We start from the raw sequence: 27,949 nt of genomic DNA, 5'->3' as shown, positions 1-27,949 counted from the left end.
GGACTGAGGTGGATCCAGTCACATAATTGCGCGACTGGTTAGGTCCAGTCCGGCCTCCCCGGCCAAGTGGGTAACAACAACGCAGCAAGAATCCGCATCTCACTTATTACACAGTCTCAAGTAGTTCACTATGGAAAGTTAAAGGAATTGTAAACTTGGAAACAGGGAGACAGGAGACAGTTTGGCACTTTGGATTACGCTAAGACTATAAACGTTTTTGCTAGCTTGCTATTCCTCTTGCCCACAGCCGATTTGCTGTACGCCTTCTTTGCTTCGCTCCAATGCAAAGTGGAGAAGAGAAAGGCGTGGAACCACATCACGACCGGCCGTGCTAGGTTTTTCCCCCTTGTGGTTTTTCCTAGCACTATCCGAACTACTTTCCTTGTGGATAAAGCGACCCGGGAAAAGGATGGCGGATAAGAGAATTCTGGTCAGGTGAGAAGATCTGCTTCATTTTGGAGCGGTTTGAACAGGAGCGTTAGGTGAAGACGTAGCCCTGTAACATAGTTTAGATTAGCATAGACCATGTCGGCATCGCGCCCGACACGTCTCTTGTCGCTCGAGACGTTAAATAAACCACCACCACCACCACCACCAAAGTGAGCTGCCGGATGGGAGGTATCATACAGTTCAGGCTATCAAAGAAGGCTCTTCTCTACGCTGGCTCGGCGTTTACTTCGACCGTAAACTCACATTCAAGAGTCACGTAAGAAACCTCTCTGCAAAAGCATGCCAAGTAGTCAATGGACTACGGGGACTAGGGAACACTGTCTGGGGCGCGCCTGCGTACTTACTTCGTCGAGCGATCACCTCTTGTGTATTACCCACTCAGTACTATGCATCTGAAGCATGGTGGCCCGGCAAGAGCCGGATAAAGAATGGACGTACTATCTCAAACGGGGTTGGTAGTCTGCTACACCAACTGGACGCGACGCAAACCAAAGCCATCAGAGCGATGGTCCCCGTATACAGAACGACGCCTGTACCGATCCTACAGCGCGAGGCGGCTCTACCCCCAGCAGAGGTGATACTGGACGCGAAGCTCCACACAGCGTCCACCAGAATCCATCGTCTGGACGAGCGACACCCTCTCCGAACGAGACTCAGGGACAAATCAGGACCAGACTCACGGCTACGACGAATGGCAAGCCTCGTAAGCAAAAATACCGAATACATCGATCCGTTAGAACTCCCCCCTTGGGAGCAACTAGCGGACTGGCAGACAGCCCTCGCCAGGGTCGGCTACGAACCTAATAAGACCAAAGAAGAACAGGCCCTCTCCTTTGCAGGCAGGATGGCAACTTTCTCCAAGCGGGACATTGTTGTCTACACTGACGGGTCCCAGATGTCGGACGGCAGCAGCACCTCCGCCGGAGCAGGCTGGGTAGGGTACCAAGCTACACGGCAGATCTTCCGCGGATCCGAACCACTCGGCTCCCAAACTGAGGTGTATGACGCGGAGGCACATGCTGCGTATCACGGCCTGATGGAAGCCACCCAGGCTCCTACGGCTCGTATGGCAGATAACGTCCACATCTGCCTCGACAACCTCGCAGTCGCGGCTAGACTATACTCCCAGAGCACAGGAAGCAGCCAGGCTAGATTTAGGGCCTTCAATAGGCTCTCTTCCTCCTGGACTCGGAGACAAAGAGAGAGCTGGACAACCCCCGGCAGGGTTTATGTTTGGTGGTGCCCTGGGCACACGGGAGTACCAGGAAATGAAGAAGCGGATGCTCTAGCCAAGGAAGCCTGCAAACTAATCCCAAAATCACAACCACAGCCCTCATTAGCGCACCTAGAAAGGCAAGCTAAAGCAGCTGCCTTCCAAGCCTTTGCCAGAAAATGGCTGTCCCAATGCCCTCGGCAATATGCCGACCTCGAGATAATTCTTCACCCCAAGCCGCCCGAACTCCGCCTCCCTCGGCACTTACTAGGAAGGCTATACGCAGCAAGATCCCATCATGGAGACTTTGCAGCATACCACGAGAGATTCGCTCATCAAGATGCGTTGCTCAACTGCAGCTGTGGGAAACCCAAGACACCAGTCCATTTCTACTTCTGCAAGCGTGGACGCAAGGCTACACCGCGCTACCTCCGCCAACGTATGGCTAAAGCAAGCATTGATTTCTTGTTAGGTTCTGCTAAGGGAGCCTCTCTTCTATGCGAATGGATAGAGGAGACTAATTTCTTTTCCGAAATTTGCCCGAGTCATTGAACAGGAACGTTAGGTGAAGACGGTAGCCTGTAATATAGTTTAGATTAGTATAGACCATGTCGGCATTGCGCCCAGCACGTCCTTTTGTTACCAGACGTTAAATACATCATCATCATCATCATCACCCAAAGTGAGCGCTCACCAGTATCCACTTAGTGATCACCAACGAACATGGTGATCAGGCAACAAAGGATATGTTCAGGATCAGGACTTGTATATAGGATGGACTCGAGCCGGGCTCTAGGACAGACTTCCCATAGCTTCTTCAGCAATTAACTTCGTATCAGGATTAACATCCGCTTTCAGCTATCACCTTGACAAGACTACGATTGATCACCGAAGCCATACCTTATCCTACGATTGACAGACATAGCTTCCCTGAAGCTATCCCCGACTACGATTACTGTTACCAGTTCCGCAGCCTCAACTTCTGCAAACTACCCCTACGACTAGCTGGCCGTAACACATCTATCCCTCCTTAAGTTAACCTTAGGTACGTAGGTTTATATTAAGTCGGGTCTTTTTTTTATTAAGAGGGTAAGTAATTATATTTTACTAGGGTATCCCCGTGCACAGCTATCTTGCTATTCCGAGGTATATCTTGAGATTCTTAAGTGTTTAGGGAACGCTAATTTCTTAAAGGACTAGATACGGTCGTCTATCTTACGGGTCCCGTTATTATCTACGACGTAACTAAGGAGCACCACCTTAGGGAATCTAATAAAGGATTTCGCTATATTAATATAGTTATATATAATTCTTATTAAGAATAACGTGGTTCATCAGTCAGCCGGCCGGACCAGTCAGCCGGACGTTTTTTCCTAAACACACTTATTGTTACGAGCTGGACAAGGCAAGCAACTGTGGCACAAAGCAAAAGCTTCGATAATGATGACTCCGGCATCATTGTCCCTTGTTCTGCATTATATAGCTACGCGCCCACAGTGACAAGTTGCGGCGGGCGTAACACAGAGCCAAAGTTTAGTACCGTAGAATGGGCTCTAGCGCAACTCAACCGTGGTCTGGAGCTTCCTGGATTCGATGCGTTTCACGCTCACAATGCTCAGAATCCAGAAATAAACCCGGCGTTCTGCCTATCACCGATGCTTACTTTGGAAGCATCAATAATATTGAATCCTTCATTCAGAGACAGGAGGCTACCAATGAGGAGAAGGCAGCGGAGCCGCTGACTGAGGAATCCGACTGCAACTGCCCGAAGAGAAACCACCCAATTATTGGCGTGCTCAGGGCGCAGTCAGACCGACAGAAGTCTCTTTCACAGAAAGCTGTTTCTCACCCGCAGTCAATACACGCGTTGATATGGAGGAATACGGTGGCCTTGAACTGCCATATCTCAAATACACAGTCCAATATACGGTTATTGATTGGACTTCGCACCGATCGAAAGGTCTTGCCCTGCTGGCGTATTTGAGGGTTATTGTGCCGCCACGTTCAGCACGGTCGGACGCAAGTGCCGACCCTCCCTGCCCCGTCCTACCTCGAAACAAATAGTGGGAAGAAGATTCTGCTACGGCGACGAATTCAAATATGGAGGCTGGCACTTTGCCTTCACAGGAAAGAGACACCCCAATCAGGATAGAAGTGCCATGGTTGATCGCAAGTTCAAGTTCGAGATAATCACTACAAGTAAGTGCATCCCATCACTCAAGTGTTAATAAACATTAGAGGCTAATCTTTCGACATATATAGCTAAGACCAATGACGAATTGAGACGTGCTAAGAATCTTTGTACTACCGAGGTGCGCGATAAGCTTGCTAGATTCGATGGCGGTCCACGCCGTAATCGATACGTGGACTTGGAGAGACTAGCCACCGAGCCGTAGTACAACAAGTGCGAGATCTCTGAGCAAGCCATCAGGGGCCTCTGTTCTAATATTGGGCAAACGGCAGGAAAGGTGAGATTGGAAAGCGGTAGGTGCAGTGCAAACTGTGAACGGCCCTTCCACCTACATACTTACACTCAACGAAGGAATTGTGGGCTACGCCCACCAGGTTCCTCCTTCTATATCCACACGCAGTTAAATACCAGTACGGTTATTTAGTTTCGTACCGACCGACAGGCTGTCCTGCTGATGTGCACTTTACAAGACGCCGCAGCCCACCAGACCGTTGACTGCTGAGAAGACTAAGTGATTAGTCTCTCAGTCACGAAAGGGCGCACCATGACGAGGATTCCTTTTGGGCCCAGCCAGAGACGGGGCCTCCAGGCGAGACAGCATCACCTGGGACAAGGAACTGCCAGCTTCTGATCAGCCGAAGACACCCAAGAGAACGCGCAACAAAGGAAAAGCTGACGAGGTGAGCATCGATTACTAGACCGTGTTGGATCAAAGCCATCGCTGATTTCCCCCCTTTGTAGGCCCGCAACCGCGACAACGACCTTTGTAATATCACAAGGATGCAAAAGCCTCAAGTCTGCCATATCATCCCTTTTGTATTATCGAATTGCTTTACGGACTCATCTTCTTTAATTCTCAGAGTAAAAGCCTGGTATGCTCAGGATATAGCGGAAAGGACTAACTTCATCCTGACTACAACAACGAGCAATAACCTCATTGACGACCCGGCGAATATGATCTGCATGGATTTGAAATTGCATAAGTACTTGACGGACGGTAAGTTCATGCTGAAGCCCAGACGAAGACCGTACGAGGTGGTTGTGTTACCTTAGACGGCAGTGTCGTGCCACGAAGCGCACGAAATCAGAAGGCGGAAAGGTTTCGCTGGGTGTCAGGAAATCACTTTCCACTGGCTCCGATGGACAACTCTCGAGGGCATGCTGGCTGATGCCAACTACACAACCGACCCCTGTGAACACATTCAGCCCCTCGATCACGAGACGGCCTTCAGCCTGGAAACGGGATATTCAGTGGACGATAGACAGACGATTAAGATCTTTGCTGAGTGCGAAGCCGACGTTCCGAACTACGATCTTTTACAACTACACGCTAATCTGCTCACGGCACTCTCGCTTACAGCAGATGTCGGTCTGAAACTCTACGAGTCTGATGATGATGGCTGGGTATAGAAGAGTTCTGCGAGCAGAGGTGGCAGAAACGCCTGCGAGAAGAATAATATCAAAAATGTTACGTAAAAGTAGCCTTCCCCCCCACCGAAAGAATGCGTCACGATCTACTATCTACAGATAATTCACGACGAAATACGTTACGGAAAAAGCCATAAAAGGACGGAGATACCAAACACAGAGATAGCAAGAACAGTAAGTACATACACTGACTCCATACATGATATCGCAAAAGGCAACACCTACTCACCTCACGAAACCCCTCGGCAAAATGTCTATTTGCTGCCTCGACTGTAGTACCGCTGCTCAGTAAGGTATGCGACGGAGCTATTAGCTATTATATCAAATAAAGCTCACAGCTCATTCTGCCACCGCTGTGCCCGTACTGCATCATCTTTGACTCGACGCTCGCACTACGCGAATCTAGAGACGGATACACCACTCGTAGTAATAGTCGACAAGCCCTAAATAGCCCTCTACATGATGATAAGACTGAGATCGGCCACCGACGACGCGGCAATTTGGGCCAGGAGACCATCAGAAACTGCGTAAGGCTGACTGTGGGTGTCCGAATACCGTATTCAGCGACAGATGTCTAAGTTTCTAACTATCAGGAATGTCGAATTGAACACACGAACTTTGCATCATCAAATCTTCACAAGTGTAAAGTATACGCCAGAAAATTCATTTCTCCTGGTATTATGCTTCCATAGCAATTAATCAACAAGATTTCGCCTTCTTCCCATCTCACTCAGCAGCCAACTTGATGTTGTACTCGAGCTCCTTGGCAGCCTTGGGGTCTCCTTTCCTCTCGATGAACTTCACAGTAAGACCATCCTTGACCGCAAACACGGAGTCGTCATCCAAGTACTTTGAGTCTTCGTCAAAAATCTGTGTTGTTACCGACTTGAAGCCTTCTGACTTGACCTGGGGAATTTTTAGTGTCTGCATCGGGGTATTGCCATCGGAGTTGATTGCTTACAATGAGATGTATGTGAGCAGGTCGGAAGTGGTGGCGGTGAAGCAAATCTAGAAGCTTTCCAGCTGGGCCGTCACCCGGTACCTTATACTCGTTAATAACCAAGAACGACTTCACAAATGCATCTTGAGAAAACCTACGGGGTAAGGTGTTGGTCGCAGGCAGTAAAATCCATAACGTCCCTCCGCATCCGTCTTGAAGACTCCGCGGAGGTTGTGTTCCGGCTGATCGGCATCTTGCTGCTCGTACAGACCTGTGGTGCAACATTAGACGACATGTGCATCAACAAAAAAGCTTAGCTTGATCTTCCAAACTTACCGTTTGTGGATGCTTGCCAGACGTCGACTGAAGCGTTTGCCAACGGCTTTCCAGTGTTGGAGCACGTCACTTGACCGTACATGAAAGCGAGCTCGCCGTCCTCGGGGCACTTGACAGCGATTGTGCTCCCGTTGGGGCGGATGGGGGTGTCAGCCCGCCAGAAGGGGCCGAGGATGGCTGTTGCTGTACCTGGTTCGCCGCCGTTCTTTGTGGCCACTCTGTTGGTGATATCGTCGACGAGCCTGAGAACTCATTAACACATGCATTGGGTCTCAGAATTCGTAGAGAGAACTCACGACTCCAATCCGATAACATCGCAAAGCAGCTGGCCTTCGTTACGTCGGTCATTTGACATTTGGCCCGCCCAGTTAATCATGTTTACACCCATCATCCACTCATCTGTGGTGAGATCGACCTCGCGGGCAAAGTCGTGGATGTGCTGGATGAATGAGGACAGAATCTTGCGAAGTCTAGGGTTCGTCTCCGATCCCATGGACGCGATGACCTGCTTGGTGAAGTCCTGGCCGAGGCCCCGGTACTGGCCGTCTTCGTTCTGTAATGAGCCCATGATGATGAGATGTGAATGTGTGATGAATGCTGAGTTTCTGGTGTGATCTAGGAATCAATGCTGATGATGTAGATAACAATTCTCGGTGAGACGACGTGATGTTGAAATATGAGCTAACCTCAACTACCCCGACTGCCAAAAGCGTCCCGCAGTTCGATGGAGGATACTTATTCCCAATCACAGCGCGTGCATTACCCGCCATTGCTTTGTAATTGCACGTGCGCTGTTGCTGAGCGGGTACCACCGGCGATGGGCTTCCAACGCTCCCGGAAGCCCCCCCCCCCCCCCCGGGTCCGGGAAACACGCCTCTCTCTTTTTTCGGGTACGGGGGAGGGATCCGACGCGAGGGGTGGTCTGCCGAGAATCACAAACATGCTGATAGAACAAAGGACATGCCATATTTGGGCTCATTATGGACTTGGTCCGGTCGGCTTACCCCCATTGCATTGGGGACCCCGCAGTTTGATGGCTCCAGGCTTCGGTTTGGCGGAGTCAGGCGCGCGGGAAGGATCAATTGCTTCGGCTTCGGGTTGTGAGATGTGACTTTGCTATGCCCCCTGATTCCGTGCGGATTTAACCCAATGGCACGACCATCGTCAGATGGATCATTCAGTGTTATTTGGTGAACAGTGGAAGTGAGATGAATGCTTCAATCAGCTCACGATGCGCAGATGAAGCCCAACTTCAAGGACTCTGAGCGCTGGATACATGGTCCAATTCACGCGGCTAGTTCAGTAAGGAGCGCACTATGAGTCGCTTGACAAGTTGATGCAATTTTGCCCGTCACTGGATATCATTATTGCAAGGTCTAGATGAAATTTCATTCTATCTTGACATCTGTTCACGCCTTTGCAACCCCATTTGTCTGCGCAACTATCCGGTGATCCTCCTCCGGACCAAAGTCCCAGCTCGCCTCATCCGAACCGTTCGGCCTGCTCGCCCTCTTGAATCCAATCTCAACACCCTCAATCTGAACTACCGGGCTCACAGCCTCGACGTCAGCCTTGTAGCGCCTTGCGTACCACTTCTCGCGGACGTTGGGAGAGCTGAACAGTTCCGGCGCGTACCCCTTCATCGCCTTGAGCGCCGTGCCTGAGATCTGATCAACGCTGTGGCTGTGCCGCAACGCAAGGAATTCGTCGCCCGCGAGCTTGCGCAGTTCCTTTTGGACCTCCTCTGGGTATTTTCCGGCCTTGATCAGGAGGAGATCGTACTGCAACAGCGATGCCTTGCCGTGCCACGAGCCACCCTGCGTCGCTCTGTTGTAGAGACCGGTGAGAGCGGCAATGGCGCCCATGCATCCCGTTCCGTAGTCGGAAATGGGGAACGGGGGAACGACGGGCTCGTCAAGTCCCATGAATTGACCCTGCGCCCACGCCACACCACTCGCCTATTTCCCAGTCAGCATCTGTGAGTGTGAAAAAGAGATACGTGATGACTTACACAATCGGCAATCTGCTGCCAGCCAGGCCGCTGGCACCACTCCCCTTGGTATCCAAAGCAGTTCTCATTCACATACACGAACCCCTTTCCACGCTCCTTTGCCAACTTTGTCAACGCAGTCGCGCCGTAGCCCAGCTTCTCCAACGCGCCTGGGCGGTAGCCGTCCAGCACGACATCCGCCTCGGCAAGCAGGGTCTCAAAGTGCTTTCTCCCCTCCTCAGTCTTCAGGTCGAGGTCGGCGGCGTGCTTGCCCATGTTGCCATCAACTTGGAAGAATGGAACATCGCTAAGGTTCGGGCTAGTGATCTTCAGAACATCTGCGCCGTACTCTGCGAGGATGCGTCCTACGACGGGCCCTGCGATGATGCGGCACAGCTCTAGCACTTTGACGCCCGACAGTACCCGCTTGTCAGATGTAGACGGCAGAGGAGCTGGGGGTGTTGAAGTCTCAAGATTGTCTACGCTCCAGGGAGGAAATGTAACATTCGTTTTGCCCTGTAAGTTGGTTAGCAGTGTTGCCAAAGTCAATCAGTGGGTGAGACTTACATGGGGCGTCTTGATGAAATCCTCATACTTGAGAACAGGCACCCCAGCTTGGCGCTTATCGGCGTTCATGCGCTCAAGCTCACCGACCGAAAATTGCCTCACATGAGATTCTATCGCCTCAACAATAGCACTGTGGTCTTTCAGGTCTGGCCTAAATGGCTCGAGGCCGATCATGCCGAGCGTTGTCGATGCTTCCAGAGATCCATGAATGTGGTAGTACTCGCCCGGCTGCTTTGTCTCATACAAATTCGCTGACATGCGGCGATAAGGATCTGACTGCGCCTGAAGCAAGTCCGTATCTAAGTGCACAAGTCAGAGAACTTCATGCTGCTTTCGAAAATGCACCAAGACAACTCACCTTTTAAAAATTGCTTCACTTCTTTATCGAGTTTGCCATACCCTCCAACAGTCGCCAAATACGCCTGAATCAGAAACGCGGTGCTCTTCTCCAAGCTCACAGACACCTTCTTGCCGGCGGCGACGCCATCCTTGGTGGCTGCAAGGGCACCTGCTACACCACCTTCGATAGCCTTCAGAGCTGAGGCCAACTCGGTCTCCTTGAAAGGAATCGGGAAATAGGGCAAGTCGCGGGTCGCCGAAAACCGCACATCCTTCGAGATCTTTTCTGCCTCTGCTGGTATCTGAACAGAACTCAGGACGAGGTCCAAGATTCGTTTCGTCTCCGCGACGGATGAGTATTTTGAGTCTGTCATGGTTGCTTGCTACTGTGGAAAGGACGTTTGAACGATACTAGCAGTTGTTTCGCGCGCACAGAGGCCGGCTTGAGTAGGGAGTAATACTGAGCACAGAGTAATTAACCCGTTGGGACTACTGTTGATTGTGTGTACCTTCTAGACTTGCGATAATGGTTACGCGCGCGAAAAAAGGATGATTATTTCTTCCGTCTTTCAGCTCTACGATCGCGCATCTTGCCCATATCCGCTCTCCATTTCCCGTACCTCTCGATCAACTCCCCGATCCGATTCGGCGGTTCGCGAGGTCGGAAGCAGCTGCGTTACAGTAATGGACAACGAAACGTCGGACCCGCATCGGGAATCGGGCGGAAGGGGACATGTGTGCTGGCGGAGTGTCCAGCAATAGCAACTCTGGAGCCACATCAAAAGACCCGGCTTCCGATGGCTTCGGAAATGGGCATAGCTACTGCGGGCCTAGCTTGGGGGGCTGGGTGGCGCCTTCTGGGGCTGCGCTCAAGCTTGGGACAATGGAATGGAACCGTTTCCTCTCGGTCTTGGGGCGATCGTCGGATAAGGGCCTCGTTAGGTTTGATGTCATGTCGGGTAAGGGACTAGCTTTTGGTATTCCATTGGTTGAAGATAGGTGCGTTTGACATTACAGTTTGATTGAAATGGTGTCCTCGGAAGGTGGCACTGATGCTGGTCGTTGTTAGCTTTTGGTCAGTTGTAACTAAGCAAGTTCGTTGGCATATTTCTATGCTGGCCCTCTCTCGGTGTCACCAGCAAGTTCTTCCTTGCAGAGCTGACGTGGTAACGCAGCGGTGGAGAGTGAAAGCGATGATCAAGTCCGCATTGGATACCAATTGCATCGTCTTTGAGTCTTTCAAGTGAAGGGCATGAATTGAATAATGGCTCAAGATGCCGCTGGACTTTGTAAGCGGTGGATATATCGCGTGGGTTGACGGGACGGATGCGGGACATTGTTGGATGCCGAGCCAAGCGGTCGACGATCCAACCCAGCAACCCGTTTCTTCAAGCAACCAGCCACAGCCAATGGTAGTAACTGCAGAAGTAAGACATGGACCATTATTGGCCACGCCACTATGGATTGACGACTCTTGAGTTCTGACTTGTTGCCCATTTCTCTCTGAAGCTCCAAAAACCTCGGCATCCTTCGTGACCTGCGCCGCAGCGGGCAGCAAAATCTGGGGAAAGATTTGTGAGCTAGGACCCCCTGGGAAAAGTGTTCCCCCGCAAAAGAAGCGAAAGCGCGCGCAAGCAAAGGGGAAAGGGAAAGCCAAGAGCTCTGCCCCGGACCATCCTTTGCCTCAGCTGGCCGCCGCCGCCGCAGTCCTGTCTGGCCCCCCCAACCCCGGAGTTCAACGTCTCCTATCTTGCCACGCACTCGTTCCTAGTTGAATCGAGAGAGCTGTGTGAGGTTGTCTACTTTCATACCGTATCTTCAATCAGACGAACGTCGAAGGCGAGCAAACGATGCCTACGAAAAGAGTCCGTCAGAATGAGCGGCGTAGATGCGTCAAGGCTTGCGGCAATTGCAAGCGGCGCAAGGAACGCTGCGATGGTCAACAACCCTGTCGGAGGTGCGTGATCCGCAGAGTCGAAGCCGACTGCACCTTCATCGGCCCGTCGACGAACTTTGCCGCTGCGGAGGACTCGTCATCCGTGAGAAGTCCTGATCGCCAGCAGATTCATGTTCCTCTTCCTCCTCACCGAGGGAGCCCTTCCGGTCACGGTCAGGATCTCTTCAGTTCTTATGGGCCGACCGCCTCCTTTCACGAAGCCGTTATTTTACCGAGTCATCATCCTCATCATCGGCGCGCCTCGTCGTCAATCAGCCACCTCTCACAGAGCACTGCGGTACCACAGGTATCGCGACTCATCGCAGATGGCAAGGGCCGATTCATGTTCATTGGCGATGCCGCCAATCTGGCCTTCTTGAAAGTGATACGTCGGCTGGTACGCGACCGCGTCGGCCTGTGTCCCTTTACTGATGACCCCCTGCGCCATATCATGGTCGAGGCGACTCCTGAAGGTCGCCCGAAATGGATCATCACGAACCCCGCCGATATCCCCTCCCAACCCAGCACTGAGCAAGCAAGATATCTGCTGCGGTGGTACCTCCGTGCAACGAACTGTATTCTCGACGTCTTTAATGAGACTGAGATCCTCGAGGACCTCGAACACTGGCTGCGTGGCGAGCCGACGAGTCAAGATGAAGAGGCCATGAACTGCATCTTCTTTCTGATATTCGGCGTCGGAGCACAGCGATGTCCGGATGATCGGGATGCCGATGCTGAGAAATATTTCAACTACGGTCGATTCCTAGCAGTGTCGTATGCTATGGAGAACCCGACGAACAACACTGTGCGCAGTTACATACTCATCACCGTCTACCTCCTCGGCGCATCGCGGCGCAACTCAGCCTTTATGCACCTAGGCGTCGCTGTCCGGGCTGCCTACGCGCTGGGAATTCACCGGCGAGACGTCCCAGCCCTATTCTCGACACAAGAGCAAGACACCCGGGATCGACTGTGGAAGGCCCTCCGGGTTCTAGACCTGTTCTTGGCCGCCTCGTTAGGGCGACCATTGGCGACATCCGAGACCCGAGACACATCAGCGAGCGAGAACTACTCTGCTTCACTGGACCTCTGCGCCATCTTCGAGTCAATCCTGAACGACGTCTACGCCAAGCGCATGGTATCTACAGAAACGCTGGAGCGTATCAGCGAACAGCACCGTCGATGGGCCGCGAGGTTCAGTGACGGTCTCGCAGCTGACGGAATGAAGCCCAGCAAGTATGTTGACGCTGACGACGGTGAGAAGTACCCAAATATCGGGCTTTACCACATGAAAGAAGCATACTACTGGAGCATCATGCTTTTATCGCGGCCTTTCCTCATCGACTTTGTTTCGAGAAACATTGCCCGCTCCCGGGCGACATCGATGTGGTCCGAAGAAACGCCCTTATCTTCACCATCTGACCAACTCTTGGTCCATGCTTGCGTGGACTCTGCGATACGGACCATTGACCTCCTATCAACTCTAATTCCGGACAAAAACGTCGCCAAACGACACCCCTTTGTCATCAACTCCGTATTCGTCTCCGCCTTAGTCCTTGGCCTGGCCGTCTTTGGCGACCTGGACAGCACGTTCCCCTTGGACCACGGCTTAAACGATGCGCAAGCGCTGTTGAAGAAGTTCAGCAAGCATGATCCTGTTGCCAGCAGAGAGCTCGCCATCGTCGAGCATCTCCAGAGTGCTTGTGTCTTGTATCGAGAGCGGAGGGCGCGTCGGAAAATGGATTGTCAGGGGATGCTGATCGGCGAGCTGTTCGGAAGTGTCCACGAGGGCGGACCGCTGTCAACGGAAGCATCTAAGCTCGGCTCAAATGCCATGCACCGAGATATTCGCCACTTTGGCAACCATCGACATTTGAGCACATCAGAAGCCGGGGAGATCAACAGCCTCGACCAGAGCGTCTCACTGACGACGGGGAGCACCGATGGGCCGCAGATGTTGGGTAGCGAGACTGGCCGAGGAACAAATGTGATCCAGGCACTGACTCCGTCGACTGACATTCTGCTCCCAATGTCGCCGAGGACGCTACTATTTGATTCTTATGGGCAAGATATGCCTTTCTTCCCTACTATGGATGCAAGCATGGCTCACTTGGGCTACACGGATGAGATGTTGCTTGCTGATACGGGGGCTTTAATGGAACCGCCGTGTTAGCCACGGAGGAATGGCACGTGTTTGGAAGTAGACTTGTACGAATTATTAGCGACTGAATGACCAAGAATACCAAGCGATGAACCACAAAGATCTGTCTATTATCATAAGGATGGGATGTGCCTGTAGTGATGGATTGCCCGAGCTATATCGCTCAAGCAGTTTCAAGCCTAGCGAGCATGAAACACAACCATACAGCGCTCGTGAGAACGAAGATCAATAGGTAACAATACTTGTTTAAATTGATTAGATCTAGGTCTTCAAACATACGAGCCGAGCTTCCGTCCTGCCATATACTGCGGCCCAAGTTCGGGACCCTGCAAATTACTTGCATGGCGTGTCTACAACACTTGATGAACCCCCCACCCGTGTCACCTCAGAAGCTCTCGCCTGCCGATCTCCTGCAAGCAGCAATGACCTCGTCCGGCTTGCTCAAGAATGGAGAGTGACTAGCCTGCATAGTCTCGACGGTCACATCCACACCAGAGGTATCAATCATCTGCTGTTGGCCTTGATGAGGAATCGCGTTATCGAGCTCGCATTTGATGTAGGTTACTGGTATGTCCTTGTACGCAGGGTATGTGAGCTTGCTGTAGAACGTCTGATAACTGTGGTGCTTGAGTCCTGCGATCGCCTCCTTGATGGCGGCTTCGTCCATGTCGTTGTAGAAGATCTCCTCTGGGCGAGCGGGGTCGACCTTTGTCTTATCGTGGGACACGATGAACCAAGGAAGCGGATTTTCTTGAAGCATGTCGAATAGTGAGACTCCTGGAGGTGCTTTGTTAGTCACGCAGTCCTTGTCAAAATCTGTTGGTCATAACTCACCCTCTGGAACCATGAAGGCCGCACAGAATACCAGTCTTACAACGCCGCCAGTCTTGCCTTCTTTCTCCCGAGCTGCCTTGCCAAGACCGCGGCAAGCCTCGCAGCCCACAATACCTCCATAACTGTGCATGAAGAGGACGACATCCTCACCAGCATCTACACTCTTCTCAATCTCTTGCCGAATGGCCGCGACATCGGGCTGGAAATCTGACAGCGGAGGCTCCGCACCGAAGCACGGGAGCTGCAAAGACTTGGTGGGATACCCGAGAGCCTCGAGCTTCGAAGTCACTGGCTCGAACTTGGTCGCGCAGTGCCACGCGCCGGGCACGAAGATGAAGGTGGGCTTGGTAGCAGTCATTTTAATCGTGAGAACGTCTGATGTTTTCCTAGCGTCGAATGGTATGTTGGTGTGAACTGTCTTCGTCGCTTGACAGAAGCAGTGGGACCCTTTGCACCATTTTAAACTCCTTCCCCACGGGGGAGGATCTCAACTCTGCGAGATGAGATCCAGGGCCAGAAGCGAATTACCCCAGACCAACGGCATGATGACTTCGGACCGGAGTCCGGGGTAGAGGCAGCATGACCTTGCTATTTGGTACTATTTTGGACACTAAAACGCGTTGGCAGCTGTGGCGCCTGGGGTCGACGGTGTTAGTCCTCAATGGCTACGAGCATCCAGCTCCCAGTGAAGGGATCTAGACTGCACAACGACTTTAAATTTTCGGAGACTCACATTATTGAAGGATAGTCAGATATGCGATCTACAGTAGCAAAGTAGTTCCCCTCGTTTCCCCCCCTCCAGTGCCGAGATGATACTCCTCAGTCAATGCACGTGTGGCACGCTTGCGCCGTCACCCGAAGCTGGCCTTCGGCACCTGGTCCATTGTTTGAGGCCCCATTCCCGACGTCTAAAACCCGCGATCCGATAGGCTGCACCCGTGCTATGGAGGAACATTCAGCTGCTGGGAACTTTCAGCCGAGTGAAGTTTCCCATCCGATGGGTCACCGATGCACTGTTTCCGTGGTCGTTCGGGCACTTCGGCACTGGCGCAACGTGGGTCGCGGCCGGGGTCCGGGGGGATCGGGGTCGGCCAGAATCATCGAGAGCGTCATAGGTCCCAGCCGAGTAGCCGGTCTAGGAAGTAAGGGGAAGTTAGCCTTGGTAATTTGTCTGCTTGCTCGGCCCTTTTTTCCTAGTGTCAGCGATATATCTTTGCGTATTTCTTCGTCGTTGTGATCTACGTGCAAGTCTTCAGGCTAAAGAAAGAGAACTGTTTCGCAAAGCTACAAGAAGTCGTTTCACGTAGTCTGAACTGCCCACCATCTCGAATACCACATTTAAACTTTGACCTTCGTTTTCACCGGCAATTTTCTGCCTTGATCGAGATGGCACCACCAGAAGAGTTTTGCCAGGCGCCAAACAAGCCCTTCAATGTGGCTGTTGTTGGTGGTGGTATCGCGGGTCTGACCCTGGCCCTTCAACTCCTCCAGAACAGGATACCGACGACGCTATACGAACAGGCGCCCAAGTTCGGTGAGATCGGTGCAGGCGTGTCTTTCGGTCCCAATGCGCTGAGGGCCATGTCCTTGATCTCACCCCACGTGCGGCAAGCCTTCAAGAACCAAGCAACACACAACGAATCAGAAGATCATCAGGACGTTTGGTTCGACTTCAGGTACGGCCAGACTTGTAATGATAAGAACAAAGAGGGCGACCTCATTTATCGGCAAAAGTGCGAGACCGGCCAGTCTGGTATTTACAGAGCACACTTCTTGGACGAGCTGGTCAAATTACTGCCCGACGGAGTTGCCGTTTTCGGCAAGAGGGCAGAAAAGTACGAAGATGACGGGAAAAGCGTGCTGCTCACTTTCCACGATGGAACAACCGCTCGTCACGATGCTGTCATTGCCTGTGACGGTATCAAGTCCAGATTGAGGAGTTTGATGCTTGGCGAGGATCACCCAGCATCCAAGGCTGTCTTCTCTGGAAAGTATGCCTACCGAGGGCTCATTCCCATGGAGGAGGTAGAGAAGCTTCTGGGTGAAGAACTGGCAAAGAACGCCCAGATGTACTTTGGCAGAAACGGCCACATCTTGACATTTTCTGTCGCAAAGGGCAAAATCATGAACGGTAAGAATCGCACTCTGCAATTTTCAGTCTACCAACGATGGCTAATCAGGAGTCTAGTGGTGGCTTTTGCCAGTGCCGATGAGTGGAAGTCAGACAAGTGGGTTGTCTCTGTGGATAAGGAGGACATGATCCGCGACTTCGAGGGCTGGGGCGAGAAGTCCAGGCAGATCATCCAGCTTATGCAGAAGCCCGACGTGTGGGCACTATTCGAGCACCCGCCCAGTCCGACATACTACGAGGGGCGTCTTTGCCTGCTAGGAGACGCGGCTCACGCATCCACGCCTCACAAGGGATCTGGCGCGGGCATGGCGATTGAAGATGCCTATATCCTCGGCAACCTCTTGGGGTCCATCTCTGATGCCAGCCAACTTGAAGCAGCATTCTCAACGTACGACAAGACGCGGAGGGAGAGATCTCAGCAACTCGTCGTCGACAGCCACGAGACAGGTCAGCTGTACGATTTGGAGCTAAGCGAGGACTCTGAGTGGGTTGCCAACAATCTGTCGAAGCGAATGCAGTGGATTTGGAACTACGACTTGACTGATGAGTTGGAGAGAGGAAAGAGGGAGTTGATGACGGAACCATCTGGTGAAACGAGGGCGCAGCTTTGAGCATGAGGCTCAGGGGTCAAGCTTTGTCAGCGAGTAGAGCGAAAATGTATTTATCGACTACCACACCGTCCATATTTTCTTCGATTACAATGCATATCTAGCTAATCAGAGGTTTCTATTGAATGATTGTTATCCGGGAAGGAAGTGCTTTCCGACCTTCTCTCAGTTACCGAATTCCGCCTACTCTTCAATCGGTCGTTCTCCCGCGAGCAACGTCTCCTGGATTCTCTGAGACGGCAGCCATCTTTCTGCAGGAATGAACCACCAAGAAAGAATGGCGAAGATTGTGACAATGCCCATGATAACGGGAGCATAGTTGAGCGTCGATGCCTCGACCGGGAAAGCATAGGGCGAGAACAGCACAGCAACGACCCAGCCGTTCCATAAGACGGCAATCGCCTGGAATGGCTTGCTGAGGCGTCCCAGACTCCACGCGGGTTTCGGGAATTGCTTTGGAGTCAGGAACAATCGGCAGAGGCAGATCAGGCCATAAGCAGCGGCCGAAGGCACACCCGCTGCCGAGACGAGGGAGGTGAAGGCGACTGAAGACGGAAGAATCGTACAGGTGATGACAGAGGCCACGCCCCAGACTACCAAGACGGCGTTTCTGGGTTGGCCATCGACGACTTTGGCAACCCACGGAGACCAGGGGAGAACTCCGTCGCGTGCCACGGCGAAGACCAGGCGGGATGCGGCTAGAATTGCGATTGCAGTGTTCTGCAAAGTGAGTCAGCATTCGATAGACACGCACACAAGCTGAGATTGAGGTAGGAAAGACAACTTACAAACCACAATGCGACAATGCAAACGATGTTCATGACAATGTGCCCTCCCTCTCCGAGAATGGCTGCGTACAATGGTACAAAAGGCTGAGCGCCGCCAAATGAGAAAAGAGTGTCCGCATCAGGCTGAATCACAACCCCGTTAACATGGCTTCTGCACGGCATTTGGAGGGAGCATCGACTTACAACGCAGAATAGGAATAGGATCACGACAATGAAGCCGCCAATTCCACTGACAACGGTACTCCAAAAGATACCGCGAGCGGCAGCGACATTTGCATTCTTGGTTTCCTCCGCAACGTGACCCGACGCGTCGAATCCGATGAGAATACCGGCGGTGGCAAGATACGAGAGACACCAGTTCCAACCCGCCGGAGCGCCGGTCCCGTTGTAGGTGGTCATGAAAGCATCATGAGCAGATCGGAAGCCATACTCACTCTTGCTCGTTGCGACTGGCAGCCAGACCATGTTCAGAACAAAGTCCAACAAGACGAACCCGGTTGACAGGTAGAAGATCCATTTGAAGTAGCGGGCTGGACTTTTGTTAGCTTGCTGCTGCAGTTACTAGGAGTGCTGGTCGTCTCACGAGGCAACAGATTCCAGATGGCAGCCAAAGCCAGCATGATCTCTGTAGTGATCCATTGAACAGCGCGGAATTTGAGGCTTGAGGAGTCGGAAGGGAAGTCGAGGTTGAAGACAACAATTTCCTGTTACAATGTTAGAGACTATTGCAAGAAGATCGACTTACGTCAATCCTTACCGACAGCATGTAGTTAACAGCAGCCTGAGTATTACCTGGGAGTGGTCAGCGACTCAGCTTCATACATGTATATGAAGCTCCAGAGATGATTGCCAACTTACTCGCACAGAAAGTTGTCCATGCCGTAGTGCTCCACCATGCAACAATGAAGCCAAAGAATCTGCCGAACCGGGGTCCGCCAGCTTCAGCAGCCCATAAGTAGATAGATCCAGCGAGGGGAAGAGAAGAACAGATCTCTGCAATGACCGCGGCGGTGATAAAGGTGAACACGCAAGTCACGATGAAACTTGTCCTAGCTGGATATTAGACATTGCGAAAGCTCGCCTGGAGGAACAGTTACAAGTACATACCAGTAGGCCAGATTGCCTCCAGCAGCAATGCCAGTAGAAAATGTCACTCGGACTCCACCAATGAAGTACAGAGCAGCTGAACGAAGTCAGAAACAAACACCGAGAATTAGCAGAATGAACGTCATCAGCATACCAAAGGTTGTCGCAAAGTTGTGAAACGTGTTGAATGTCCGGTGCAGCACCTAGAAGAGTGAGTGATTTGTGTGAGGTGGGCTGACTTTGGAGTCGTCTGCTCACCGGCTTGTAGCCTAGGTTTTCCTGTGGGTTCTGAGGTTCGCTAACCCAAATATACTAAGTGCATCTATGGCGAAGAAAGCTTACCAAAACCCGGTCATCTTTTGTAGATTCATCTTCTAAGTCGCTCTGGAAGGTATTTGCGTTCTTGGCGACGCCTTCGTCTTGGCGCTCTGTCGCAGCAGCCATATTGATGATGTCCTCGATGTTGGTTCAAGCTGAGCGAATTAGCGACGTCGGAGCGAACAAATGCGGATGGAGGGGACGTCGTCTTATGGGAGATGGAGTATTCGGGCCGCCCAGGGGCCGTTGAAAAATCTAATTAGTGGGACGAATATGTTCGGCTTTTGCGCGTGAAAAAAAAACAAATCTTCCAACGGCTGCTGCATGTGCCAATGGCTGACTTATTTAGTCGTGTGATGTGGGACTGGATGACGGCATCGGTAAGTCGTACGAAATAGCCTTAGCAGTAAGTTCGTGACACGAAACGAGATGAGTCTTTTGACGAGTCAACATACAGAGTAATACTCGCTACTACATGTGTATGATGTGTGCTTCTTCATGACTTTATACCCAATTCCTTGACTTCCATGCCCGCTATGGTACAATCTACAGCACTACGACATTGAAGGGGGCGCTGAGTAAGTCACATCAAGGCGGTTCCAACAAACATTGAAACGCGCAAATAACCACCTACGCGGTAGGGGATTGACGGGATTGACCTCTACCACCCATGGTGATGACGGTATCTCTTTCAGGACATCCTCGCCATACGTCTCTTCTTCTGTTCGGAGGTTAATATGCTATTGGGATATCGCCGCGCTCCGCGTGTCCCCTGCCAATCAGGTCAAAGTAAGCACCCCCGGGTTGACTGCCAGTTGGGGGAGGTTTCGGGCATGAGGTCTATCACGCAATCGGCACTCAAAGAACGCGATGCACTGGAACGTGGGACATGATCAGTCTTGGATAGTCCGTGGATATTCTAGATGCTCTGAGTCTAGAACTCACTGTGAATATGAATCTTAGAAAATCGGGCGAACTTCATTGGCGCCGACATCTTGTGACTCTGTAATTATCTTGGTTTTCTGAAGTCTCTGTGCCAAGATGGCTATCCTTGCCCTAACGTCGCTGGCTGCTCTATGTCTAATAGTGGTGACAGTGTTCAAGGTAGCTATCATCTCAAAGAGCTCGATGAGACTATGCTGACGCTCTTCAGACCGTGACTCGAGCTCACGCTTCCCCGTTGTCCAATATACCGAATGCTGGGTGGGGAGCAGGCTATTCGAGGTTGATTTGGGCCTTTCGTCAGGAATACCGAGGCAATGTCACTCTCGAACTTCCAAAGTTGCATGAGACATTGGGTAACTCCCTCGTCCACCTCAATTGAACTATTAATATGGGCGGTATCTAATCCTATAATTCTCCTAGGTCCTCTTGTTCGAATTGGTCCCAACGAACTATTCTTCTACTCTATCGATATTTACGACACAGTCCACAGGGTTAACAGCGGATTTGTGAAGGATCCCCAAAACTATGGTGAATTCGTCCAAGATGAGCACCCTGCGCTCTTCTCCATCACGTCTGTTGCAACCCTCCGGAGATACACGTAGCTTTCGTTTCCTGACACCTCGCAGAGATCCCCAAGAGCATGCCAAAAGGCGAAGGATCCTTGGCCAATTCTTCAGCCGCAGCAACGTTGAAATCTCGAGGGACTGATGCTTCATCACGTTCACGATTTCATCTCGGCAGTCGGAAAAAGAAATGTTTCTTTCGATGTAGGCTCTGCCTGTCGCGCCCTTGAGGCAGATATCATATGTGAGACGCCATGGTATGACTCGGCCCTTTGTTCGTCGGCTAACTTCCAAAGCGGAATTTTCATTCGGCGAAGCACTGTCGGCCGTCTCTGCCTGGTCAAAGGGGAACGAAATTGCTTTTATTGCAAAGAACGATGAGAAAGCGACATTCCTGCCTCTGGTGAATGCTAGAAACTCCTCAAGTTGATGAAAGGCTAATCATCTAGATAATGAACTTCCCGGTCTTGCATTCCATCTGGATGCGAGTTGAGGATTTCCTTTGTCATATGGAGGGATCGCGAACATCCTCCATAAAAGGGCTTCAGCAATACGATGAGGTACGTACTCATCATTTGGAGGGAATTGACAGGCTAACTCATCAAGTGGACGTACAAAGCCTGGGTCAGAAACAAAGATCCAGACCGAAAGTCGCAGTTTCCAACCCTCCTCAACGTCATGGTGTCAGCCGGTGTACTAACGCAGACAGCCCTTTCAGAAGCCAAAGAGAACCTTGGACCTGAAACCGACACCACTTTTGCATCACTCGCGCACATTCTTTATGCTCTTGCATGTAACCCCACATATCAGGAGAAATTGTACCAAGACCTGGCATCTCGCAGGTTCCCCACAGATTTGAATACTCTAGAAAACATCCCACGCTTGAGAGCTTGTGTCAAAGAAGGTATTCGTTGGGCTGGTGCATCTGTGGCGATATTGCCGCGCGTGGTTCCCCAAGGTGGCGTCGAGCTCTGCGGAAAGTTTGTTCCCGAAGGCGTAAGTCATCAGTATGGCCCAAAAAGCGATTGAGTATTTCTAAGCCTAGGCATCTTAGACCATCATAACTTCATCACCAGTATGGTATCTTCGAGACAAGTACGCGTACCCGAATCCGGAGCTGTTCAACCCCTACCGCTGGATAGACGCTTCGGGCTCAAACACTACAGAGGATGTATTACGAGACAGGTTTTACATTCCCTTTTCGAAAGGTGCAAATACTTGTATTGCAAACCAGTGAGTGATTTGGCCTCAAATGGGTGCATGATCACTGACAAGAGAACGCAGCTTTTCTTACCTGGAACTATACATGAGTGTCGCAAAGATGGTTGCAAACTTTGAAATCACCCCGCCGATGACTATCCCATACCCGCGCAGGTTACTGGACTGACTAATGCAGACTGGCAGCCGGTGCAACTTCCTAAGAGAAAGGAGTAGGTTTCAGCTGTAGTAACCGAACCTCTGCTGATCAAGACTATGCCGCGAAGACGCTTTTAGTTGAATTCGAGTGTGGTGTTGAGAATACTTGGGTTCCATTTCTCCGCTGCCGCCAATAGATAGGAAGGAAACAAATCCGTGACCTATATCCGTATCTGCCCTCCGTATCCGTACCGCAGATCCAAAAACGTACCTGTTCCTTGACCAATGTTTGCTCAGGGGTGCGCAACGCGTGTTGGTTGTGCTGCTTGTGGCAACCCTCCGGCTCCAACGACTTCTCTAAATCCCAGCTCGTCACATTGCATGCAGCATTGTACCTTATCAACCTCACAACCTGCAAGCATATTGTGGCTCCGGAGTCGATGAAAACTTTTGCCGCGGCCGGGGTTCCGGCAACCTAGTGTCTTGGCTTCGGACAGCGGTCTGCGGCCCGTTCCCGATAATATCTCGTTGGGTGGTTGAATCTCCGAACCTTACACATGCTTACGCACTCTTAGACTTAACCTGATTTCTATTCGAGCTTACAAAAAGTGGACTCGATGAAATCTCTTGAGTCTAGACTTTAGGAGATGAATATCTACACAAAGTAATAGTCTGGCCAACAATTGATCCACAAGTGAAATAGACTAGTAGCAATGCATCCGCGGTGGGTTATAGTCTCTTCGACTACCCACATTGATCATCTTACCCATGAACCGACATGTTTCACCAGAAGAGGACGCGTCTTCCTAAAATTTCCGAATCGTCTTCAGGGTTCGGTAGTATTACCTAGTATACTGCATGTATGCAAACGCCCGCATCCCGTGGAATGGAGTTTGGTATTGTTCGTTATGTGGTTGTGTAACACAGTGTCAGAGCCCTCCCGGATAGGGGCTAGTTAGAGGTAGTAAGGAGTCCAAGCAACAAAGGAGCAGCTCAGATATATATATAGCGCAGGGAGTACACGTCGAGGGAGGAGGAGATTTTAGTAATTCATCATTCTACCCCTAACTGCAGTTGGCCTCTGAGAGCTTCCACCCTGCGTCGGCACCCCAACTTGACACACAGCGTCTATTGAGTGTCTGCTGCGTGGTGTGATCGACTTGCCGGAACCAACATAATCATCCTATCATTGATTCCTTGGCCGATAATATGATGCAACCTCGTTCCGACTTCTTCCTCTTGTAATCACGCTCGAAACCTACGGCCATCGTGCCTTACTGATTTCAAAGTAGCATCGCTCGCCCAATAGCCCACTCAAGCAAATCCTGGTCCCAGCGTCTCATTATGGATCGAGAATCGCCGAATCTTAGGGATGTCCAGGTCTAGATACTCCAATACTTCAGGGTAAATTTACATGACTAGCAAAGACTCTTGAATGCCGACCGACGCCTGGACTCATATGATCACTAATCGTGAGCGTGATTTCAATGTAATTTGATGTCCGAATGAAATCTCGTGATAGCATGAAACCACAAGGGCCCCACAAAGAATTATACGGCGATGGGATGTGCCTAGTTCAGAAGCGACGTTTCAAGTCATCGCACGTTGTCATTCACACTTGAGACCCGTCTTGTAATTCATGAGATAAAAATTGATTCAATCGCTTCAGACTAAAATGTATCTATGCCGAGCTTAATCAGAACAGAGAGGGAATCCTAAACTAACACCACTAATGCCAATTTTCCAAACTTTTCTTTGCATATCAAAACAGACCCAAGATCAAACAACTCATTCCTTAATCAAAGTGGATGCGCCACATCTCTCTGGGAGAGCCAGCCGTGAAGTCGCTGCGAGTGTGCATGGCCAGGATGTTGTCGCTGACCAGCAGATCACCCTGCTGCCAAGAGAAGTAGAGGGTGTTTCTTCTGTCGTGGAGGAGCGAGTCAATGACGTTGCAGATCTCAGTGCTCTCGCTCTCGCTCACGCCCTCAATGACCACGTCAGTGGCGTCAAAGGCAGTCTTGGACTGGGGCCAAGGCTCGTGGTATCGGATGCAAGGCTCTCCGGTCGTGGGATGGTCGACGACGAGAGGGAGGCTTCCCATCTTGGTGGAGTCGAAGGAGCTGGTCTGGACGCTCCAGGTGAGCTCCTTGAGCTTGTCCACAGACAGGTGAGGAGGCAGGTTCTGGAAGAGGAGTCTGGAGGGCGTGAAGAGAGTGAAGCCCGTGTCACTCGGTGAGGGGGTGATGGAGGTGAAAAACTGGAACCTGTTTTCGGTGTGTTAGAAAAAGAAGCTCATGAAGTTTACGCTTGACAGGTTCGCCACAGCGGGGATGTAACTTACTTGGGAGGGTTGGGAAGAAGCTTCTCAGTTCCGTCCGCCTGGGGCACTTTGTGGGTCTTGAACAGCCCATCAAAGTGGAATGGCATCCACTCGGCTGACAGAACGTTGTTCAGACCACGGGTATCGGCACCCTGGTCCTTCACCTCCAGGACGAGACCAAACTTCCACGGCAGGGGAGTGCCGAACTCCTCTGACTTCTTGACGAACAGGTCGCGATCCTTGGTCTTTGTGAATCCCCTCATGACAACAGGGGAGTTGACCTCGGACAGAGCGCGGACCTTTTGCGCCTCGACGTCGTGGATGGAGAGCTTCTTGGAGCCGGGGGCCGGGCGGATGAGGAGACCGCAGGGGTACATGGGCTCGAAGACAACGTCAGACTTCCACTGCATCAGTTCGCTCTTCTCGCGGAAGTAGCTGGGTCTGCCGTCCTCGTAGACGAGTTCGTACTTGGTATCGTTCTCGAAGTCGGCGCGGGGGCCGGTCGTGATCGCGCCGCTCAGGTCGAAGGCAATCGAGCAGTGCCAGGGGGTCGTGTAGTAGGAAGAGGTGGAAAGAGGGCTGATGGAGATCTTGTTCTCGCCGGTGGAGGGGTGGATGGACAGGCGGATGTGGTCGCGGAAGTTCTCACGGACGGCGCGAGCGAAGGCCTATAATTGGAATGTCAGTACTTGAAAAGGACGGTTGAATCGTATTGCAACTTACATCACCACGCTGCAGCATCTGCTTGGAAATGTACTCGATGCCAGTCCTGAACTTGGTCTTGGATCGGTCCTCTCCAACGGGATAGACATGGCGCAAATCGGTCTCGAGGAACTTGATGTACCCGCGATATGTCAGGCAAGTATCCTCGTTCTTGGAGATCTCGGTGGAAGGGTCGTAGTCAGATCGACCAAAGGTGTTGAGAAGGGCGCGGCGGAAATTGGTGGCGTTCGCAACATATGTGATCTCCTCGAGCTTGTTGGGGAGGTTAGGAAGGTGAACGAGGTCCTGAAGGCGCGAGAAGTCGATGTTGAGCAGGTTCTTCTCGGCAGCAATGCCGCGGAGAGTCTCTCCATATGACCAGACCTCCTTGTCGGCAACGCCGAGGAGATCGTTGTACACAAGACCGTCAGAGATGATTGTCAACTTCGCGCCAGGCTCGTAGATGTCTTTGATTGCAGAGCAAAGACCGTTGAGGTTTGCGAGAGAGAACTCCTCGGCCTTATCCGGCAGACGGCTGAGGACCTTATCTTTTGTGTTGGGCGACTTGAAAGGGAAAGCGGGAAGGCACATGCGGATCGGGCTCTGTGTCTTGACTTTACTGTAGATCTGGGAGAGGAAGCCCAGTCTGCCCTCAAGCTGGGCAGGGCATGTTTCGTGTGGGCGTCTAAGGCGGTAGCGGCAGATGATGTCCAGAATGTCGGCAGCTTTTGAGAGGGCTTCGTAGTCCATCATCTGAGGTGCCACCTTTGAGATGAGCTGAACCTCTGGAGACGGTTGGCGAACCGGTGTCTCTACAAGAGAAGGCATGTCGTTGACTGTAGCTGAAGTAGAGGCTAGGGGGCTGAAAGAGTAAGGAAGGTAAGGGTAAGGGAAGCTTGAATAACAAGATAAACGACGATCAAAGTAAGTTTAAGGCTGGCAGATGCAGCTGGGTCTTAATGCAATTTGAGCCTGGTCTAGTAGAGGAGAACTTTCCAAAGTTTCGGGAGACGCAACCGGCTTATATCCAGCTTCCTTTCGCGGCATGGTCTGCCAACGTTGCATCTGCATACAGACTCGCTCGGAGATGACGATCACAGGGAAAGGGTCATGGCAAGGAGCAGCGGGCCAAGTCGTGGCACTGGCCGTGATGGGCTCGGAGCTGCGTCAGGTCACATCTGGCCATCCCCCATATCAAGGCCCATAACGGTCTTATTCCGGTGCTGTTCATCCACAATTCCCGTGGTTGTTCGATACTCAATGTCGCCACTAGGGGTCAATAGCAAAACGTCTAGAAGAATGGTAAGATGGTAAGGATTGCCCACGGAATCAAAATGCACCCGGCATCCCAGCCCTGTCAGTGGCTGTCATACCATGCATGGCCTTCTTTTCTTTTTTCTCACTCTTTACTCTTGATTGTTTTTCCTAATCTTCATCCGGCTTCCATCGTCGATCGAGTCAGAGCCGCCACCCCACCACCCAGGAACGGCCCCATCAAGATCAGGAAACTCATGCGCTCCATCGGGACATGGACCAAGTTTGAAGGGCTGACAGCTAACGACCCACGTCACGGTGGACACCTGCCTGGCATAGCCGGCCGAGGACTCAAAAGAGAAATCAAGTGTGTGGCCATGGCCAGTGCAATATCTAAGTTGCAGCCGCGCGGGAGTCGTCAAGGGAAGGTGGATAGATCCTGGTTTGGATCCTCAGAGAGGCGTACCAGTGTAGGGAGGGAACCACTTGAGCGAAAACAGACAAAGAATCGAGCCACCAACGTCAGGCTAGTCTCTTGACAGTCTGGTTCATCCCAGGTTAAGCCGCGGCAGATGGATTGGCTGAACCGTTGAACATAGTCGCAAAGCCCGACTAGTAGGGGGCCAGATTCCGCACCGGCAGGATCCTCCCGCGGTTGTGGGGACAGGGGAGCCCCGAGTAGAGCAAAAACGCGCCTTTCCCGATCGGCTTTCTGGACCGGGACACGATGTCCGGGGTGGCATGGCGAAAGATTGTGAGGACCACGGCGCTGATTCCTTCCTTGGGCAGGTCTAGCCAGATAGCCAGGATTGCAGCTGCATTACAACATTGGCATGTCGTGGCATGTCACCCTAAGATCTTCGGAACAACATTCAGGTTTGTAAGGTCGATTGCTCTTTGCGTAGTACATCCACAGTCGTGTGTGGTCGATGCGCAGCATTCGATTTCCATGTCAGGAACTACCCCGGCGCGCTCCGATATTAGACGATTATCCGCGGTATTGCTTCGAGCATCGGTCACACCGGAGGGGGCTCGGCTCAAGGCACGGCGCACCATTCGGCCGTCGACCGTAAGTAGTCCCGGATCTGGCCTTGGTTCATTGATGTCAAATATCAAGTAAGCCACCCATCGAACAATATCTGCTGGTTCCGCGTACGACAATACCTTCGCCCCTGATCGGATCGATTTAGTAATCGGTAGTCGTTCGACCTGCATCTCAGATTTTTTTCTTCCGACCCCATCGTACTCGGGCAATCCTACCAATAACTATACTTATCTTGGACATTGACGACTTACACGGAGCTCAACCCTTGCGACCATCATCTCTGCACCAACTTTCAACTTCATTGTCATTCATTCTCACAACCTCCTTTGACACCACGCGCAAGTAAACCTCACTCAGTAACCATGGGCTCTATTCCTCGCGAGACTCTTGACACCGAGGTCGATTTGGCCATCATCGGTGGTGAGTATTCCTGCCGACTTACCCA

The 27,949-nt window shown here is 51.7% G+C and overlaps 10 protein-coding genes across 10 annotated transcripts; 5 read left to right on the top strand and 5 right to left on the bottom strand.

The window, feature by feature from the left end:
• Positions 1-3,822: 3,822 nt before the first annotated feature.
• Positions 3,823-5,860, top strand: BDP81DRAFT_455270 (uncharacterized protein; the record flags this gene model as incomplete). The annotated part of the gene is made up of 9 exons (XM_060593048.1): positions 3,823-3,862; positions 3,926-3,975; positions 4,060-4,131; positions 4,374-4,534; positions 4,715-4,851; positions 4,915-5,258; positions 5,382-5,456; positions 5,559-5,575; positions 5,614-5,860. 9 exons carry the CDS (start codon positions 3,823-3,825, stop codon positions 5,858-5,860), a joined length of 1,143 nt encoding a protein of 380 aa, XP_060438460.1.
• BDP81DRAFT_386104 (dioxygenase) lies at positions 5,629-7,272 on the bottom strand. Its single transcript, XM_060587001.1, has 5 exons — positions 6,855-7,272; positions 6,559-6,800; positions 6,381-6,493; positions 6,244-6,324; positions 5,629-6,188 (listed from the first exon to the last, which is right to left on the bottom strand). Exons 1-5 carry the CDS (start codon positions 7,124-7,126, stop codon positions 6,009-6,011), a joined length of 888 nt encoding a protein of 295 aa, XP_060438459.1. The 5' UTR covers positions 7,127-7,272; the 3' UTR covers positions 5,629-6,008.
• Positions 7,273-7,967: 695 nt separating this feature from the next.
• BDP81DRAFT_334010 (CoA-transferase family III) lies at positions 7,968-9,828 on the bottom strand (the record flags this gene model as incomplete). Its single annotated transcript, XM_060585719.1, has 4 exons — positions 7,968-8,516; positions 8,570-9,064; positions 9,116-9,414; positions 9,474-9,828. The coding sequence occupies 4 exons, from the start codon at positions 9,826-9,828 to the stop codon at positions 7,968-7,970; spliced, it is 1,698 nt and encodes a 565-aa protein (XP_060438458.1).
• A 1,476-nt stretch (positions 9,829-11,304) lies between these two features.
• Positions 11,305-13,563, top strand: BDP81DRAFT_334118 (uncharacterized protein; the record flags this gene model as incomplete). Its single annotated transcript, XM_060585731.1, has 2 exons — positions 11,305-11,411; positions 11,628-13,563. 2 exons carry the CDS (start codon positions 11,305-11,307, stop codon positions 13,561-13,563), a joined length of 2,043 nt encoding a protein of 680 aa, XP_060438457.1.
• A 186-nt stretch (positions 13,564-13,749) lies between these two features.
• BDP81DRAFT_146200 (Alpha/beta hydrolase fold-1) lies at positions 13,750-14,826 on the bottom strand. The gene is made up of 2 exons (XM_060581893.1): positions 14,386-14,826; positions 13,750-14,328 (listed from the first exon to the last, which is right to left on the bottom strand). The coding sequence occupies exons 1-2, from the start codon at positions 14,741-14,743 to the stop codon at positions 13,937-13,939; spliced, it is 750 nt and encodes a 249-aa protein (XP_060438456.1). The 5' UTR covers positions 14,744-14,826; the 3' UTR covers positions 13,750-13,936.
• A 945-nt stretch (positions 14,827-15,771) lies between these two features.
• BDP81DRAFT_400198 (mannitol 1-phosphate dehydrogenase) lies at positions 15,772-17,127 on the top strand (the record flags this gene model as incomplete). The annotated part of the gene is made up of 2 exons (XM_060588658.1): positions 15,772-16,516; positions 16,574-17,127. 2 exons carry the CDS (start codon positions 15,772-15,774, stop codon positions 17,125-17,127), a joined length of 1,299 nt encoding a protein of 432 aa, XP_060438455.1.
• A 180-nt stretch (positions 17,128-17,307) lies between these two features.
• BDP81DRAFT_334281 (amino acid/polyamine transporter I) lies at positions 17,308-19,442 on the bottom strand (the record flags this gene model as incomplete). The annotated part of the gene is made up of 10 exons (XM_060585752.1): positions 17,308-17,844; positions 17,913-18,035; positions 18,096-18,442; positions 18,496-18,616; positions 18,670-18,704; positions 18,771-18,961; positions 19,020-19,095; positions 19,153-19,201; positions 19,257-19,277; positions 19,341-19,442. The coding sequence occupies 10 exons, from the start codon at positions 19,440-19,442 to the stop codon at positions 17,308-17,310; spliced, it is 1,602 nt and encodes a 533-aa protein (XP_060438454.1).
• Positions 19,443-19,648: 206 nt separating this feature from the next.
• On the top strand, positions 19,649-20,863 carry BDP81DRAFT_455263 (uncharacterized protein; the record flags this gene model as incomplete). Its single annotated transcript, XM_060593047.1, has 5 exons — positions 19,649-19,696; positions 19,869-19,894; positions 19,958-20,105; positions 20,470-20,614; positions 20,682-20,863. 5 exons carry the CDS (start codon positions 19,649-19,651, stop codon positions 20,861-20,863), a joined length of 549 nt encoding a protein of 182 aa, XP_060438453.1.
• Positions 20,864-21,502: 639 nt separating this feature from the next.
• Positions 21,503-22,325, top strand: BDP81DRAFT_476286 (cytochrome P450; the record flags this gene model as incomplete). The annotated part of the gene is made up of 3 exons (XM_060594768.1): positions 21,503-21,820; positions 21,879-22,057; positions 22,221-22,325. 3 exons carry the CDS (start codon positions 21,503-21,505, stop codon positions 22,243-22,245), a joined length of 522 nt encoding a protein of 173 aa, XP_060438452.1. The 3' UTR covers positions 22,246-22,325.
• Positions 22,326-23,870: 1,545 nt separating this feature from the next.
• Positions 23,871-25,964, bottom strand: BDP81DRAFT_360701 (putative pyoverdine/dityrosine biosynthesis protein). The gene is made up of 3 exons (XM_060586406.1): positions 25,227-25,964; positions 24,525-25,171; positions 23,871-24,447 (listed from the first exon to the last, which is right to left on the bottom strand). Exons 1-3 carry the CDS (start codon positions 25,956-25,958, stop codon positions 23,976-23,978), a joined length of 1,851 nt encoding a protein of 616 aa, XP_060438451.1. The 5' UTR covers positions 25,959-25,964; the 3' UTR covers positions 23,871-23,975.
• Positions 25,965-27,949: the final 1,985 nt, after the last annotated feature.

This window comes from Colletotrichum phormii, assembly GCF_030913505.1.
Source record: "Colletotrichum phormii strain CBS 102054 chromosome Unknown BDP81scaffold_35, whole genome shotgun sequence".
Taxonomy (NCBI): Eukaryota; Fungi; Ascomycota; class Sordariomycetes; order Glomerellales; family Glomerellaceae; genus Colletotrichum; species Colletotrichum phormii.
Note: the sequence above shows the minus strand (reverse complement) of the source record. Positions and strands in the feature narration are given on the sequence as shown.